At 34.9% G+C, this 20,384-nt stretch overlaps 1 protein-coding gene across 1 annotated transcript; it reads right to left on the bottom strand.

The window, feature by feature from the left end:
• Positions 1–16,489: 16,489 nt before the first annotated feature.
• LOC309797044 (serine/arginine-rich splicing factor 10-like) lies at positions 16,490–19,155 on the bottom strand. The gene is given in 2 exon segments (XM_082610436.1): positions 16,490–18,693; positions 18,697–19,155. Coding segments are annotated over 2 exon segments (786 nt in total). The 5' UTR covers positions 19,060–19,155; the 3' UTR covers positions 16,490–18,270.
• Positions 19,156–20,384: the final 1,229 nt, after the last annotated feature.

Genomic DNA, 20,384 nt, shown 5'->3' on the forward strand with positions numbered 1-20,384 from the left:
AGTGGCAGGACATACTTAAAGTGATGAAGGAGAAAAACCTGCAACCAAGATTACTCTACCCAGCAAGGATCTCATTCAGATTTGATGGAGAAATTAAAACGTTTACAGACAAGCAAAAGCTGAGAGAGTTCAGCACCACCAAACCAGCTTTACATCAAATGCTAAAGGAACTACTCTAGGCAAGAAACACAACAGAAGGAATATACCTACAATAATGAACCCAAAACAATTAAGAAAATGCGAATAGGAACATACATATCGATAATTACCTTAAATGTAAATGGACTAAATGCTCCCACCAAAAGACACAGAGTGGCTGAAGGGATGCAAAAACAAGACCCATCTATATGCTGTCTACAAGAGACCCACTTCAGACCTAGAGACACATACAGACTGAAAGTAAGGGGATGGAAAAAGTTATTCCATGCAAATGGAAACCAAAAGAAAGCTGGAGTAGCAATTCTCATATCAGACAAAATAGACTTTAAAATAAGGACTACTAGAAGAGACAAAGAAGGACACTACATAATGATTAAGGGATCGATCCAAGAAGAAGATATAACAATTGTAAATATTTATGCACCCAACATAGGAGCACCTCAATACATAAGGCAAATACTAACAGCCATAAAAGGAGAAATCGACAGTAACACAATCATAGTAGGGGACTTTAACACCCCACTTTCACCAATGGACAGATCATCCAAAATGAAAATAAATAAGGAAACACAAGCTTTAAATGATACATTAAACAAGATGGACTTAATTGATATTTATAGGACATTTCATCCAAAAACAACAGAATACACATTTTTCTCAAGTGCTCATGGAACATTCTCCAGGATAGATCATATCTTGGGTCACAAATCAAGCCTTGGTAAATTTAAGAAAATTGAAATTGTATCAAGTATCTTTTCCGACCACAATGCTATGAGACTAGATATCAATTACAGGAAAAGATCTGTAAAAAATACAAACACATGGAGGCTAAACAATACACTACTTAATAACGAAGTGATCACTGAAGAAATCAAAGAGGAAATTAAAAAATACCTAGAAACAAATGACAATGGAGACACGACGACCCAAAACCTATGGGATGCAGCAAAAGCAGTTCTAAGAGGGAAGTTTATAGCAATACAATCCCACCTTAAGAAACAGGAAACATCTCGAATAAACAACCTATCCTTGCACCTAAAGCAATTAGAGAAAGAAGAACAAAAACATCCCAAAGTTAGCAGAAGGAAAGAAATCATAAAAATCAGATCAGAAATAAATGAAAAAGAAATGAAGGAAACGATAGCAAAGATCAATAAAACTAAAAGCTGATTCTTTGAGAAGATAAACAAAATTGATAAACCATTAGCCAGACTCATCAAGAAAAAAAGGGAGAAGACTCAAATCAATAGAATTAGAAATGAAAAAGGAGAAGTAACAACTGACACTACAGAAATACAAAAGATCATGAGAGATTACTACAAGCAACTCTATGCCAATAAAATGGACAACCTGGAAGAAATGGACAAATTCTTAGAAATGCACAACCTGCCAAGACTGAATCAGGAAGAAATAGAAAATATGAACAGACCAATTACAAGCACTGAAATTGAAACTGTGATAAAAAATCTTCCAACAAACTAAAGCCCAGGACCAGATGGCTTCACAGGCGAATTCTATCAAGCATTTAGAGAAGAGCTAACACCTATCCTTCTCAAACTCTTCCAAAATACAGCAGAGGGAGGAACACTCCCAAACTCATTCTACGAGGCCACCATCACCTTGATACCAAAACCAGACAAGGATGTCACACAGAAAGAAAACTACAGGCCAATATCACTGATGAACATAGATGCAAAAATCCTCAACAAAATACTAGCAAACAGAATCCAACAGCACATTAAAAGGATCATACACCGTGATCAAGTGGGGTTTATTCCAGGAATGCAAGGATTCTTCAATATACGCAAATCAATCAACGTGATACACCATATTAACAAATTGAAGGAGAAAAACCATATGATCATCTCAATAGATGCAGAGAAAGCTTTCGACAAAATTCAACACCCATTTATGATAAAAACCCTGCAGAAAGTAGGCATAGAGGGAACTTTCCTCAACATAATAAAGGCCATATATGACAAACCCACAGCCAGCATCGTCCTCAATGGTGAAAAACTGAAACCATTTCCACTAAGATCAGGAACAAGACAAGGTTGCCCACTTTCACCACTCTTATTCAACCTAGTTTTGGAAGTCTTAGCCACAGCAATCAGAGAAGAAAAGGAAATAAAAGGAATCCAAATCAGAAAAGAAGACGTAAAGCTGTCACTGTTTGCAGATGACATGATACTATACATAGAGAATCCTAAAGATGCTACCAGAAAACTACTAGAGTTAATCAATGAATTTGGTCAAGTTGCAGGATACAAAATTAATGCACAGAAATCTCTGGCATTCCTATATACTAATGATGAAAAATCTGAAAGTGAAATCAAGGAAACACTCCCATTTACCATTGCAACAAAAAGAATAAAATATCTAGGAATAAACCTACCTAAGGAGACAAAAGACCTGTATGCAGAAAATTATAAGACACTGATGAAAGAAATTAAAGATGATACAAATAGATGGAGAGTTGTACCATGTTCTTGGATTGGAAGAATCAACATTGTGAAAATGACTCTACTACCCAAAGCAATCTACAGATTCAATGCAATCCCTATCAAACTACCACTGGCATTTTTCACAGAACTAGAGCAAAAAATTTCAAAATTTGTATGGAAACACAAAAGACCCCGAATAGCCAAAGCAATCTTGAGAACGAAAAATGGAGCTGGAGGAATCAGGCTCCCTGACTTCAGACTCTACTACAAAGCTACAGTAATCAAGACAGTATGGTACTGGCACAAAAACAGAAAGATAGATCAATGGAACAGGATAGAAAGCCCAGAGATAAACCCACGGACATATGGTCACCTTATCTTTGATAAAGGAGGCAGGAATGTACAGTGGAGAAAGGACAGTCTCTTCAATAAGTGGTGCTGGGAAAACTGGATAGGGACATGTAAAAGTATGAGATTAGATCACTCCCTAACACCATACACAAAAATAAGCTCAAAATGGATTAAAGACCTAAATGTAAGGCCAGACACTATCAAACTCTTAGAGGAAAACAAAGGCAGAACACTCTATGACATAAATCACAGCAAGATCCTTTTGGACCCACCTCCTAGAGAAATGGAAATAAAGACAAAAATAAACACATGGGACCTAATGAAACTTCAAAGCTTTTGCACAGCAAAGGAAACCATAAACAAGACCAAAAGACAACCCTCAGAATAGGAGAAAATATTTGTACATGAAGCAACTGACAAAGGATTAATCTCTAAAATTTATAAGCAGCTCATGCAGCTCAATAACAAAAAAACAAACAACCCAATACAAAAATGGGCAGAGGACCTAAATAGACATTTCTCCACAGAAGATATACAGACTGCCAACAAACACATGAAAGGATGCTCAACATCTTTACTCATTAGAGAAATGCAAATCAAAACTACAATGAGATATCATCTCACACCAGTCAGAATGGCCATCATCAAAAAATCTAGAAACAATAAATGCTGGAGAGGGTGTGGAAAAAAGGGAACACTCTTGCACTGCTGGTGGGAATGTGAATTGGTACAGCCGCTATGGAGAACGGTATGGAGGTTCCTTAAAAAACTACAAATAGAACTACCATATGACCCGGCAATCCCACTACTGGGCATATACCCTGAGAAAACCATAATTCAAAAAGAGACATGTACCAAAATGTTCATAGCAGCCCTATTTACAATAGCCCGGAGATGGAAACAACCTAAGTGTCCATCATCGGATGAATGGATAAAGAAGATGTGGCACATATATACAATGGAATATTACTCAGCCATAAAAAGAAATGAAATTGAGCTATTTGTAATGAGGTGGATAGACCTAGAGTCTGTCATACAGAGTGAAGTAAGTCAGAAAGAGAAAGACAAATACTGTATGCTAACACATATATATGGAATTTAAGAAAAAAAATGTCATGAAGAACATACGGGTAAGACAGGAATAAAGACACAGACCTACTAGAGAATGGACTTGAGGATATGGGGAGGGGGAAGGGTAAGCTGTGACAAAGTGAAAGAGCGGCATGGACATATATACACTACCAAACGTGAGGTAGATAGCTAGTGGGAAGCAGCCGCATAGCACAGGGAGGTCAGCTCGGTACTTTGTGACCGCCTGGAGGGGTGGGATAGGGAGGGTGGGAGGGAGACGTAAAAGGGAGGGGATATGGAAACATATGTATATGTATAACTGATTAAATTTGTTATAAAGCAAAAAAATAAAAAAATAAAATTTAAAAAAAATGCTATGAAACTAGATATCAATTACAGGAAAAGAGCTGTAAAAAATACAAACACATGGAGGCTAAACAATACACTACTTAACAACAAAGTGATCACTGAAGAAATCAAACGGGAAATTTAAAAATACCTAGAAACAAATGACATTGGAGACACGATGACCCAAAACCTATGGGATGCAGCAAAAGCAGTTTTAAGAGGGAAATTTATAGCAATACAATCCCACCTTAAGAAACAGGAAACATCTCGAATAAACAACCTAACCTTGCACCTAAAGCAATTAGAGAAAGAAGAACAAAAACATCCCAAAGTTAGCAGAAGGAAGGAAATCATAAAAATCAGATCAGAAATAAATGAAAAAGAAATGAAGGAAACGATAACAAAGATCAATAAAACTAAAAGCTGGTTCTTTGAGAAGATAAACAAAATTGATAAACCAGTAGCCAGACTCATCAAGAAAAAAGGGAGAAGACTTAACTCAATAGAATTAGAAATGAAAAAGTGGAAGTAACAACTGACACTGAAGAAATACAAAAGATCATGAGAGATTACTACAAGCAACTCTATGCCAATAAAATGGACAACCTGGAAGAAATGGACAAATTCTTAGAAATGCACAACCTGCCAAGACTGACTCAGGAAGAAATAGAAAATATGAACAGACCAATCACAAGCACTGAAATTGAAACTGTGATAAAATATCTTCCAACAAACAAAAGCCCAGGACAAGATGGCTTCACAGGTGAATTCTATCAAGCATTTAGAGAAGAGCTAACACCTATCCTTCTCAAACTCTTCCAAAATATAGCAGAGGGAGGAACACTCCCAAACTCATTCTTCGAGTCCATCATCACCCTGATAGTAAAACCAGACACTGATGTCACAAAGAAAGAAAACTACAGGCCAATATCACTGATGAACATAGATGCAAAAATCCTCAACAAAATACTAGCAAACAGAATCCAACAGCACATTAAAAGGATCATACACCGTGATCAAGTGGGGTTTATTCCAGGAATGCAAGGATTCTTCAATATATGCAAATCAATCAATGTGATACACCATATTAATAAATTGAAGGAGAAAAACCATATGATCATCTCAATAGATGCAGAGAAAGCTTTCGACAAAATTCAACACCCATTTATGATAAAAACCCTGCAGAAAGTAGGTATAGAGGGAACTTTCCTCAACATAATAAAGGCCATATATGACAAACCCACAGCCAGCATCATCCTCAATGGTGAAAAACTGAAACCATTTCCACTAAGATCAGGAACAAGACAAGGTTGCCCACTCTCACCACTCTTATTCAACATAGTTTAGGAAGTTTTAGCCACAGCAATCAGAGAAGAAAAGGAAATAAAAGGAATCCAAATTGGAAAAGAAGAAGTAAAGCTGTGACTGTTTGCAGATGACATGATACTATACATAGAGAATCCTAAAGATGCTACCAGAAAACTACTAGAGCTAATCAATGAATTTGGTAAAGTTGCAGGATACAAAATTAATGCACAGAAATCTCTGGCATTCCTATATAGTAATGATGAAAAATCTGAAAGTGAAATCAAGAAAACACTCCCATTTACCATTGCAACAAAAAGAATAAAATATCTAGGAATAAACCTACCTAAGGAGACAAAAGACCTGTATGCAGAAAATTATAAGACACTGATGAAAGAAATTAAAGATGATACAAATAGATGGAGAGTTGTACCATGTTCTTGGATTGGAAGAATCAACATTGTGAAAATGACTCTACTACCCAAAGCAATCTACAGATTCAATGCAATCCCTATCAAACTACCACTGGCATTTTTCACAGAACTAGAGCAAAAAATTTCAAAATTTGTATGGAAACACAAAAGACCCCGAATAGCCAAAGCAATCTTGAGAACGAAAAATGGAGCTGGAGGAATCAGGCTCCCTGACTTCAGACTCTACTACAAAGCTACAGTAATCAAGACAGTATGGTACTGGCACAAAAACAGAAAGATAGATCAATGGAACAGGATAGAGAGCCCAGAGATAAACTCACGCACATATGGTCACCTTATCTTTGATAAAGGATGCAGGAATGTACAGTGGAGAAAGGACAGTCTCTTCAATAAATGGTGCTGGGAAAACTGGATAGGGACATGTAAAAGTATGAGATTAGATCACTCCCTAACACCATACACAAAAATAAGCTCAAAATGGATTAAAGACCTAAATGTAAGGCCAGACACTATCAAACTCTTAGAGGAAAACAAAGGCAGAACACTCTATGACATAAATCACAGCAAGATCCTTTTGGACCCACCTCCTAGAGAAATGGAAATAAAGACAAAAATAAACACATGGGACCTAATGAAACTTCAAAGCTTTTGCACAGCAAAGGAAACCATAAACAAGACCAAAAGACAACCCTCAGAATGGGAGAAAATATTTGTACATGAAGCAACTGACAAAGGATTAATCTCCAAAATTTATAAGCAGCTCATGCAGCTCAATAACAAAAAAACAAACAACCCAATCCAAAAATGGTCAGAAGACCTAAGTAGACATTTCTCCACAGAAGATATACAGACTGCCAACAAACACATGAAAGGATGCTCAACATCTTTGCTCATTAGAGAAATGCAAATCAAAACTACAATGAGATATCATCTCACACCAGTCAGAATGGCCATCATCAAAAAATCTAGAAACAGTAAATGCTGGAGAGGGTGTGGAAAAAAAGGAACACTCTTGCACTGCTGGTGGGAATGTGAATTGGTACAGCCACTATGGAGAACGGTATGGAACTTCCTTAAAAAACTACAAATAGAGCTACCATATGACCCAGCAATCCCACTACTGGGCATATACCCTGAGAAAACCATAATTCTAAAAAGACATGTACCAAAATGTTCATAGCAGCCCTCTTTACAATAGCCCGGCGATGGAAACAACCTAAGTGTCCATCATCAGATGAATGGGTAAAGAAGATGTGGCACATATATACAATGGAATATTACTCAGCCATAAAAAGAAATGAAATTGAGATATTTGTAATGAGGTGGATGGACCTAGAGTCTGTCATACAGAGTGAAGTAAGTCAGAAAGAGAAAGACAAATACTGTATGCTGACACATATATATGGAATTTAAGAAAAGAAAATGTCATGAAGAACATAGGAGTAAGACAGAAATAAAGACACAGACCTACTAGAGAATGGACTTGAGGATATGGGGAGCGGGAAGGGTAAGCTGTGACAAAGTGAAAGAGCAGCATGGACATATATACACTACCAAACCTAAGGTAGATAGCTAGTGGGAAGCAGCCGCATAGCACAGGGAGATCAGCTCGGTGCTTTGTGACTGCCTGGAGGGGTGGGATAGGGAGGGTGGGAGGGAGACGCAAAAGGGAGGGGATATGGGAACATATGTATATGTATAACTGATTAACTTTGTTATAAAGCAAAAAATAAAAAAATAAAAAAATTTTTAAAAAAAGTATGTTTAATTTAAAAATATCTCTGTTGCATTTGAAGAATGAAGTTCCAGGAGGTCAGATTAGATGCAATAGGAAACAATATATTGAGTAATTCTAAAACTATTAAGTAATGTTAGACCTAATATGATTAACAACAAGAATGGTGGTAGTAGAAACGGAGAGAAATGGATCAATTCAAGAGGTATAAAAGGGGTACAAGTAGCTGGATTTGGTGATGGATTAGGTATGGAGAGTGGGAGAAGAGGGAATGTCAAGGATGAATTCATTCTAGGTTTCTGACTTGTGTAGAAAACTCTTGAAGAGGACAAAGTAGATATTGGGGGTGGCAGAGTCCACATATAAGTGGTACAGCTATAGTATTATGTTTCAGCTAAATATCAAGCCCACCAAGAGCTATATAGGTCCAGGAAACCAGAGAAATTTTTATGATAGAAAAGAAAGATTTAGTGTGTTTAAAATCAGGAAGATCCAGCTGAGAGAGAGAGAGAGAGAGAGAGAGAGAGAGAGAATAAATAAATGGGAACGAACATTTACTAATAGTTGAAAGATATTACCCTCGTTTATTTAAATGAGTAACTGGGTTCAGATTGGCTAATGATCAGTCACCAGATAGCAAATGGAAGATCCTCGATGAAAATGTGTGTCTATTTGACTTTTGAGATATTAATCACACTGATTTCCTATGAATTATCTTCTAACATAAAATAACATCAGTGATCTGTCTCTTAATATTAGATTTTAGGAGCAGCTTCTTCATTAACATAGAAAAGGAATTAGGAAATAATCTGATTCACTGAATTCAGACATTTCTTTGTTAACATTCAAGTGTGTATACCAGTTCAGTAATGATTCTTTCAAAGTAAAAAGTATCATTTACATTTTGAGAGAGAAGATTCAGCAGAATCACATAGAATCTTGCATTTCTTTCTCCTTAATATTCCTTTTAATTCAGTGTGAACAAATTAAAGAGCATGTGCTTGAGGTAGGACTTGATGAGTTAACAATAAAATGAAATATAGAAACATTGCCTTGAACTGAGCCCTTTCTTTTAATAGGATAATAAAGCCCATTTAAATGTATTGTGACTACTGATATGTTTGGCCTTATTTATGCTATTTTATTTTGTTTTATTATTTGTTTCTTATTATTTGTTTGTAACGCCTGGATACAATGCTTTCATTTCATTTTTTTCTTTCCATTTTTGGATTGACCATATTTATTTTTTTCATAGTGGTTTGAAAAATATAAAATTTATATCTATTCTTCCAGAGATTAACTTAATTTTTTTTTAAATTTTTTATATGTTTTACAGTAGGTCTTCATTGGTTAACTATTGTAAATATAGCAGTGTGTACATGTTAATCCCAATCTATCACTCTCCACACACTTCCCCCCTGGTAACAGTAAGTTCACTCTCTAAGTCTTTGAGTCTGTTTCTGTTTTGTAAATAAGTTTATTTGTATCATTATTTTTAGGTTTCACATATAAGCAATATCATATGATATTTGTCTTTCTATGTCTGACTTACTTCATTTGGTATGACCATCTCCAGGTTCATCCATGTTGCTGTAAATGGTATTATTTCATTATTTCTTATGGCTGAGTAATATTCCACTGTATATATGTATCACATCCTTTTTATCTGTTCATCTGTTGACAAACATTTAGATTGCTTCCTTGTCTTGGCTATTGTAAACAGTGCTGCAATGAACACTGGGTTGAATGTATCCTTTCGATACATGTTTTTCTCCAGATATATGCCCATGACTGGGATTGCTAGATCATATGGTAGCTCTATTTTTACTTTTTAAAGGAACCTCTATACTGTTCTCCATAGTGGCTATACCAATTTACATTCCCTCTAATAGTGTAGGAGGGTTCCCTTTTCTTTACACCCTCTCCAGCATTTATACTTGTAGATTTTTTGATGATGGCCATTCTGACTGGTGTGAGGTGATACCTCATGGTAGTTTTGATTTGCATTTCTCTAATAATTAGCAATGTTGAGCATCTTTTCATGTGCTTCTTAGCCATCTGTCTGTCTGCTTTGCAGAAATGTCTATTTAGGACTTCTGCCCATCTTTTGATTGAGTTGTTTGTTTTTCTGATATTGAGCCACATGAGCTGTTTGTAAATTTTGGAGACTAATCCCTTGTCTGTTGCTTCATTTGCAAATATTTTCTCCCATTCTGAGAGTTGTCTTTTCATCTTGTTTATGGTTTCCTTTGCTGTTCAAAAGCTTTTAAGTTACATTAGGTCCCATTTGTTTATTTTTGTTTTTATTTTCATTACTCTAGGAGGTGGGTCAAAGAAGATCTTGCTGTGATTTATATGAAAGAGTATTCTTCCTATGTTTTCCTATGAGAGTTTTATAGTGTCCAGTCTTATATTTATGTCTGTAATCCATTTTGAGTTTTTTTTGTATATGGTATTAGGGAGTGTTCTTATTTTACTATTTTACAAGTAGCTGTCCAGTTTTCCCAGTACCACTTATTGAAGAGACTGTTTTCTCCATTGTATATTCTTGCCTCCTTTGTCATAGATTAATTGACCAGTTGTGTGGGTTTATCTCCAGGCTTTCTATCCTGTTCCATTGATCTATATTTCTGTTTTTGTGCCAGTACCATACTGTCTTGATTATTGTAGCTTTGTAGTATAGTCTGAAGTCAGGGAGGCTGATTCCTCCAGCTCCATTTTTTTCCTCAAAATTGCTTTGGCTATTTGGGGTCTTTTGTTTTTCCATACAAATGTTAAGATTTTTTCTTCTAGTTCTGTGAAAAATGTCATTGGTAATATGATAGGGTTTGCATTGAATCTGTAGATTGCTTTGGGTAGTATAGTCATTTTGACAATTTTGATTCTTCCAGTACAAGAACATGGTATATCTCTCCATCTGTTTGTGTCATCGTTGATTTCTTTCATGAGTGTCTTATAGTTTTCTGAGTACAGGCCTTTTGCCTCCTTAGGTAGGTTTATTCCTAGAAATTTTATTTTTTTTGCTTCAGTGGTGAATGTGATTGTTTCCTTAATTTCTCTTTCTGATCTTTTGTTGTTAGTGTATAGTAATGTAAGAGATTTCTGTGTATTAATTTCGTATCCTGCAACTTTACCAAATTCATTGATTAGCTCTAGTATTTTTCTGGTGGCATCTTTAGGATTTTCTATGTATAGTATCATATCATCTCAAACAGTGACAGTTTTAATTCTTCTTTTCCATTATATTCCGTTTATTTGTTTTTCTTCTCTGATTGCCATGGCTAGAACTTCCAAAGCTATGTTGAGTAAAAGTGGTGAGAGTGGACATCCTTGTCTTGTTCCTGATCTTAGAGGAAATGCTTTCAGTTTTTCACCATTGAGAATGATGTTTGCTATGGGTTTGTCATATATGGCCTTTATTATATCGAGTTGTATTCCCTCTATGCCTACTTCCTGGAGAGTTTTTATCATAAGTGGGTGTTGAATTTTGTCAAAAGCTTTTTTTGCATCTATTGAAATTATCATATGGTTTTTATTCTTTAATTTATTGATGTGGTGTATCACACTGATTTGCAGATATTGGAGAATCCTTGCATCCCTTGAATAAATCCCACTTGATCATGGTGTATGATCCTTTTAATATATTGTTCGATTCAGATTGCTAGTATTTTATTGAGGATTTTTGCTTCTATGTTCATAAGTGATATTAGCCTGTAATTTTATTTTTCTTGTGGTACCTTTGTCTGGTTTTGTTCTAAGGGAGATGGTAACCTCATCTATAAGCATATAGCTATGTCAGTATTTTCCTCCAATAAATATATATTTTACTTCATCTACTTATATTTTATTAAAATTATTGGAATTGTATTTACAATATGTTACTAAGATTTTCCTTTTATTACTTCAAAAATATTATTTAACAATTATCTTAAGCTTCAAATGCATATTGTCATTATTTCCTTAGATTAAACTGTATGGTTTAGTGCTTTGTTTTGTTTAGTGTTTGTTTGCTTAGCATGTTTTCTCATGATACACATCTCCCTGACTCTGTTTCATTTTTCTTATTACTAGAGTAATAAGTAATTTGTTCAGACAGGATTTGTGGGTAGTGAATATTCTGCATTGTATATGACCAAAATTTTATTTTACTCTAACATGAATGACAATAGTTGGAAATAAAATTCTAAGTTCAAAATTATTTTCTGGAGAACTTTGAAGATACTAATCATTTGTCTCCAAGTACTGACAGTTGAAGGTGAAAAATCTGATGTTAATCTTATTCTCATTCCTCTAGAAGAAGGTTATTATTTCACTTCCTACTTTCTTGAGGTTTTGCAGAGTTTCATTTCATACTTAGTCCTGTGGATCCACGTCTCTTAACATTTTTTTCTTAGCTTTGTTCTTTAGTAGTATTTAGGAGAGTACCTTTCCTTGAACTTCTACCTTACTAATTTGATTTTATGATCTACACATTTTACTATTTATTCCATTTATTAAACTTTTATTTTGATAATTAAATTTTTAGTTTTCAAGTACTATTTTTATAACTTTATGGACTTTGGGGGTCGGAGAAGGAAGAATTTAATTGATGCAATATCCTCTCGAATCTTTCTGAGATCATTAATTAAAGTATTTTGAACTCTTTTACTTTTTACCCTATAAGTTCTATTTCTCTTAGTGGTTACCTCAGGATTTTTGTGTTTCTTTTCCTCAAATATCTGATGATTTTTTGGATACCTGTCTCTAGTTATGGACATGTTTATTTATAAGTTTTTTGACCAAAGTTAGTGTACTGTTAGCTCAGCTCAAGAGCCACCAGCATTGTTTGGTTAGCACAATGTAGGACATTCAGACTGGCTGGTTGCCCAGGTTATTTATCTCCTGACTGTGCAGGCTCCTTCCTCCTGAAAGCATTAAAAAATCTGGTCATTTCCTCATTTCTAGGATATGTGGGCCTCCTGTGCTTAAGTCAGCCATTTAGAACTTCTAGTGCAAATAATGGAGTCAAAGTAAGTGATATCTTACCTGGAAAGAAAGTATGTTCTTTTTAAAAATTAAAATGTATCTATATTTAATTTAAATTATTATAAATTATAGACTACCCCATTCTTTATAATATACTCATGTGACCTCATATTCAATTTTTAGGCTTTCATAAGTGGTAGAGAATAAACAAATACCTAATTTTCAATACTTCAATTCATTTTTTAATGATATAGCTTTATACCACTCCCTAAAATATGCATTGCTTTTTCAATATTTTATCTGCAGCCCCTTAGCTAAGCTGGTTGAGAATATTTCATCTTCAGTAAATTTATTTCAAACAATGAACTGTACTTGAATATACACAATGTATTGTGCCTAGCTCTGCAACTAATTCAAGTCCAGATGGTAACATGTGTAATGACATGATGCTCCTAATCACGTGCTTCTGAAGCAGTGAACATTTTATCACTCTGATTTCTGACTACTGTGTTATATAATGTTTCACATTTCCAATCCCTGCTACATACCTCAAATGAAGAAATATATTTTCTTTGGTAACCTTGCTTTTAGGAGCTGCAAATTTGTAGTAATTTACAAAAACAAGATGAAAGACAGGTGTGATTTATTTAGTTCCTTCTTGCATATTAAACTTTACACGTGAAAGATGATACCAGATATGTCTAGACAGCTTAGCTAACATTGCCTTCCACTAAGAAAAAGTTGAAATAGGTTCCATGTGATCATGTTCTCAGATTGATTTGTTATTGCTAAATCCAGTTAAAATTACTGTAGAATGCATTAAAATGAATGCCTCAAACAATGTAGCATACATTCATAAATGTTTCCAAGCAGCTGAAAAGAACATAGATCCTACTTTTTAAAAAAATGTCTGGCAATTCTTTTACAGTATTGATTTTTATTGATTTTTATTTTTTTCCAACATCTTTGTTATAGTATAATTGCTCTATAATGGTGTGTTAGCTTCTGCTCTATAACAAAGTGAATCAGCCATATGTATACACACGTCCCCATATTCCCTTGCTCTTGCATCTCCCTCCCACCCTCCCTATCCCACCCCTCTAGGTGGTCACAAAGCACGAAACTGATCTCTCTGTGTTATGCAGCTGCTTCCCACCAACCACCCATTCTACATTTGGTAGTGTATATATGTCCATGCCACTCTCTAACCTTGTCCCAGCCTACCCCTGACCATCCCCGTGTCCTCAAGTCCACTCTCCTCATCTGCATCTTTATCCCTGTCCTGCCCCTAGGTCCTTCAGAACCTTTATTTTTTCTTTAGATTCTATATATTGATTTTCATTTTTTTAAAAGAACAGAGTTACATTCAACAATGGTTAACAGAAATCCAGTTACAACTGCTATGATCCACTATTCAAGTTCCAGGTGATTCTCTCAAATCACATTATCAACTGTGAAATGAAAAGATAGTTAAGAAGCTTTTTGATCAGTGCTGAAACATTTCTACCAAAACAGGAATATATACAATGCATTTTCTCATAGAGTAAATCTAGATAAATCCTACTTTTGAAAGCAGAAATAAGCCCCTTATACCTAGAAAACAGACATATAGATGATTTAAAATAGTAAACCTATAAATGAACATTCAGGTACGTTTCTAAAGATTAATATATTGGTCTCACAATTAACCATTAATGTTTCTTTTTCAAGCTGGGTGTTTGTCGCTCTGATCTTCTAAGGGATCACTAGGGGTGAATGCCTCTATTTTTATCAAAAAGTCTGAATATTTCAATATGAATTTTCACTCAGTATATTCAGTATATTTCTTGTTCAATGAGTAAGCAATAAAATAATTTATTTGGCAAAATATTTAGAGTATTTCATCTTTGGTGGCTATTGGTTTGTAATATGCAATCCTAATGGAATCTACCACATCAGATTCCTAACTTCAGAGCTTTTCTTGATTCCAATGAGAATAAAACAATGTAAACTTGGACATGTTGAATCCAAAACAACAGAAATAGGAAAACATTTTAATAGCTGGAACACTAACCAAAAGAGATAGGGAATTTTTAACATTAGGAATCTTGGTGTCCAAGTCTGGGCCATATTTATAAGCATTAAAGTATGTGTAAAGTATTAAGAAATGAAATCAACATTTTGTCAAATTGCTCTAATATGCAATACCATTGTCTGTTCCCTTTAAAATCAATTTTCAACCTATAAGCTGAATATGAGCTGAAGAGAGTCTTGGGTAAATCAACATAAGTGTTGATACTACTGGATATGAGAAAAAGGGAGCCTGTGTTTGCAAAGTCAGAGGTATTTAGAGCAAGGCTTGAAACCTCCCCAAACTCTCTGTATGTCCCTAGAATCTGCTGGGGTTTACTATCTCTACCTTCCACCAAATAGCGTACTAAATTAGTATTCAGAATACCTTCACAATGTATACTCTGCCCATTTGTTTTCAGGATTATGAGAAACTTCATTAACTAGTGATCATTTGAATTTTGATATGTGATAACTACTCTTAATCTTGTATTTTTTAAGAGATGAGAGTATTTGATTAGCTTGCACCTCAGAAAGCAAAAAAGAGAATGTAAGAAGTTATGTATATTTCCACTTCAAACACAAAAGAAACTACATGGAAAGAATAATTCATCTTGTGAAGTGATTGTGGTGTGAAATATGATGACACTTTAGCTCTTCTACAATTTCTTATTTCAGCTAAGTGTTTAAGAACAATGCTAGAGAGGTGACCCATTTCAGGGAATATTGAAAATATTCAAAACAAATTACTTCTGGTGGAGGAGTATTTGTTTTTATCTGCTAAAACAAGTTTCAAACGGTTCTAATATTTTCTAAGGTAGAGATCAGAGTTGAGTGATATTCAAAGTAATATAGGCATAGCATATTATTTTCCTCTTTTTTGCATCAAAGTTAGATAATATTTCAACAGAATAATGGTTTTCAAACTAGTGTGCATAAGAATCACCTGGGATGCTTGTTAAATATACTCATTGCCAGGCTCTCCTATAGAAATAGCTAATTCAGTTGGGCTTGAGCAGTACATGGCTTGGCCATCTATACTTTTTAAACCTTCTGAGTTGATTGTCATGTACATAACCAGTTAAAAATTCTGACTCTAAAATATCTATATAATACAATTATAGGAAGAATCAAGGGTCACCCAAAAGACAAGCAAAGGCCATTTATTCTGAGCTTGCTATGGCAAGGGAATAAAGCACTGTCACTTGCATTTGGCAGAGAACCAAAGCCAGGCGTGAGAGTGAGAAAGTTTTATAGTGAAAAAATTGAGAGGCTTCAGAAATGTCCTAATTGTAGGTTGTGAGCATTAGGAAGCTGAAGGCAAACTAGCTAGAAGTGAGACATCCTATGTGATTGGTTCAATGAGCATATTTGGTTTCTGTCTTTTGTCTTGAGTGGGAAATAGGGACAAAAATTATGGAAGCTGACAGGTATTGACCAAGTCCTGACCATTCTGGGACGAATGCTGCAGAGGCTGTCATTTGGCTTCCTGAACTGTTGCTGCAGAGGTCTTGCTGTTGTCCATTAGTATAGTCAGTGTCTACAGATTCCAAACTAAAGAGGACTAGCTTTATGTAGTGCCCCATAATATTTTCCCTATTGTTTTTTTCTTAATACCAAACTTCTCATTTCTTTTTTTTTCTTCATTTTGTTTTTATTATAGCATGTTTGCTTAATTTACAGCAAGCAGAAAATAAGCTGGGTCTTGTTTTGATCCAAACATTGATGTTTTAAAGGTTGTACACAATATTTGTTAAAAAGAACATATAAAAATACCTTTTTAGAAGCTTCTATAAGAAAGAAAATACAAAGTTTAACCCCACAACTTTCCTCTTTGCTAGAACTGCAAACTACTGCTACAGTTTTAAATAGACTTTTTGTTGTTTGAACTATACATCCAGGAAAATCTAAAAAAATTAAAGAAACGTGCATATAAATGATTGCATAGCAGAACATGAACATTAACTGCAAACAGTAAAGAAATGAAAGTTAGAAATACTATCAAATATACAAAGGTTCTAGAATCAATCCTTTAAACACATTCCACAAACAGTATTTAAAAACCACCTTTTGTTCTTTACAGGCAAGGCCTAGATTACTAAAACCAAAATTGAAAAAAGTAATCCTCTAAAAGGAATGGTTTCCCTACAATATTTCTTACTTATTATGCCTGTAAGCAAGCAATCTAAAAATTTTAAGGATTCCAGCTTTTATTCTGAAATGAGATTGGACACGTCAAGTCACTTTTTATTGCCCCCAAATAATCTCGCAGAGAGAAGTAAGAAATTATAGAGTTAGGGTATTATTTTCATCAGGTACTACATGGATAATCAGTCAAAACCTCAAGAGATGTGACTTCCTTAAAATTAGTTTTTTTCAGAATTATTTAAAATCTCATGGCACCACAGAATCACGTAGAATGGGAGTGTTGTCTTTTTACTTGCCTCACATTAAATAAACTGAGGCATGAAGAACAAGCCTCCTTCATAAAGATATGGGCAAATTTTGATACAAATGCACACACCAAGTGCTTTAAGCATCAAAATTCAGTCCTTTTACTCTATGCACACACACAAACAAAACGTACTTTGAAAACACTTTACTTGCTTTTAACAGCAGTGAGAAAACTAAGCAATATTATGGTCAACAATGCTCCTTAAAGTTTAGAGTAACTGCATAAGAGCATTCTTTTCCCCTTAAAATTATTTCTGCCATCATCAACCTGCCCAAATTTTAAGGTGGGTTTTTCCGATGTTTCTATGGTTCCAAATCTTCACAGAAACCAGAAAAGTGAAGGCTCCGTGTTTCAATCAAAAACTCCATCTCCCTGAAAATGCTACTTAACCCAGTTGGCGTCATTCCCAGAGACAGTGGGGTTAACAAAAGAACTATTCCACACTGTGCCATAAATTATAATCGTGGGTCTCGACACCTTGACAAGACAAAAAGGTCCACCCTGAACCTAAATGTGTCTAATTGGGTCAGTGTTGTACGGTGGCTACAACTTCACTTTTGTATCATTCTACCTTATTAGCAAGCTACATTTCTAGGTTAACAGTTCTACCAAATACGGATATGAAAGTTTATTTTTAATAAGACAATGTTGCAAATTATGGTCAACCAACATCTTTTCACCAATACCTCAAGCATTAAAAAATGAGAATCTTTACAAAAATATACAGAGACACCACAAATTGGTAGCTGCCCATAACATTAAACAAACTGGACTCTTAAGAGTGGCTTCTCAACAGCATATCATTTTAATAATAACCATTGCCTGGTACAGGGAAAACTGACAAGTGTTTTTTTTTTTTAAGCATTATTGCAACATTGTATTCCTGATAATTTAAGTAAACCAAACTATGAGTAAATGAATGATACATGCCTAAAAATATCATGGTTTATACTATCAGTGGCCACTGGACTTAGGACTAGTCCAAGACCTTGATCTAGATTTTGACCTAGACCTAGACTGTGATCTTGACTGAGATTTGGATCTAGGTGGTTCTTTTTTCCTTGATTCCTTTTCATATCTTGAGCCAGACTTATAATGTGTTCTGGAATCTGTTTTAGAGGTGCCTCTAGTTTTGGTGTGAGATGCAGACCTAGAACGTGATTTAGCCTTCATTTCTTTCTTGGGCTGGGACTTGGACCGTGATCTTGAATTGGATTTAGATCTTGAAAAAGATCGATTTCGGTGTTTGAATCTATCATTGTCGGAATGGCTTCTGCTACGCCGTGGTCTTCCAGTCGGTCTACTGTTTCTAGGACTATAAGATCTTCTGTAGTTGTAATCAAAGGAACGACTTCTTGATCTCCTTCTTTCATAACTTCAGCTTCTAGAACGTCTATATCTGTCATAATCATCATAGCGTGAAGAACTATACACATTTCTCCCTTCCTTGGCTTTCATCTGATTTGGAGTCTTTCGATCCCCCTGTGCAAACTGTATTTCAATCTGGCGTCCACAAATCCATTTTCTGTCCAAATTATGTAAAGCATCTTCTGCATCACGAACATCCTCAAATTGAACATATGCAAATCCTCTTGGACGGCGAGTGTAGAAATCAAGTGGAACATACACATCAACTATAGGACCATAACAACCGAATTCGCGTCGTAAATCTTCAGACCTGGTATCATCCGCCATGTTCCTTACGAAGAGAGACGTGTTGGGGGGACGCAGGTACCGGGACATGACGGCGGCGTGGGTCTCAGCAGGGACACTAACGGGCTCAGCAAACCGTCCGCACCTCCGGCACCAGATCCTCGACACACACCAAACTTCTCATTTCTAATTCAAAATTAATTCCTTTGGTTTGAGATTTTGTCTTTCAAAAAATGCAAATATACCCATTATCAGATTCTTTACTGAGATCAGATTTCAATCAGAATCAGACTATATCATAAGTACTCTAAGAATACATGAAGGGAGTGTAAAGATGATAGTTTACCAAGGAGTAAAATGGTCCAATGCTTAAATCTTAAATATACCCTCACCACTTTCACTGAGAAAGGACCTCTATCAGAAAAAAATATTTTTTTAATTCCTTAATAAAACTTTTTTACTTTAATTGATGATTTCTCATTCTAACATCCTTTCACCAATTTTTCAACTATTATCCAACAGATAGCTTAAATCCTGCTTCCATTTTACCCACTTTCAGGAAAAATTCTCATAAATAATTAATCATTGCTCTTTGAATTCATTTAATATGAAAGAAAAAATACTCAATCCCACGAGTTTAGGATAAGCAGAAATATTTAGGTAATCCCCTTTTTAAATTAAAAGAGCAGAGCATTAAAACAAATATAGTCACTTTGAAGTCAATTGTTTTGGATATATTTTTCTGTATATAAAACTTTTTTTATGTTAACATATTAACTTTTATATCTCAACAGTTAAGTGGCCTAGGAAGTTAGGACAAAAAGCCTAGGGAAGAATGAATTTGGTAGGCACTTACATTATTTCAAAGTCAGCAATGGAATTATAAACTGGAAAAAAAATGCTTGCTATTTTCTACTCAAGTGCATAGAATTATATCTCTACCAAATACAGAATCTTACTGATGTCTCTAGAAAAAATAGCCTATTATAACTAAAGTAAATGGTCTGTCTTTTCATTTTCCTTTAAACCCACTTGAACTTGTAACTCCCTAATGCAATAAAAATAAAGTACACTATATAAGATACAATTGTGAGTTAGGAAAATATTTATTCCTTTTATATTAGGTATCACCATGGTACCTAGAGAACTAAAAAACATATTAGGCAACAAGCAAATATTGACAAATGATGAAAGTTTTATGTAGACTATTTCTCCAGAGTATACTAGCTTAATAGACTGACATACTTTCTGGATCACAGACTATAGGCTTCATGCAATGAGACCTAAAGAATTATTTTGAATAAATAGGAAGGATAGAAAACAGAAATAACAAGTCAGTTATGTCTCCATCCTTCATCTTATTAGGCTGGCCTTGAATAAATGGTTTTTAAAGTCCAGAACCACTGGACTAAAGA

The sequence above is a fragment of the Mesoplodon mirus genome (assembly GCF_964341445.2).
Source record: "Mesoplodon mirus genome assembly, chromosome: X".
Taxonomy (NCBI): domain Eukaryota; kingdom Metazoa; phylum Chordata; class Mammalia; order Artiodactyla; family Ziphiidae; genus Mesoplodon; species Mesoplodon mirus.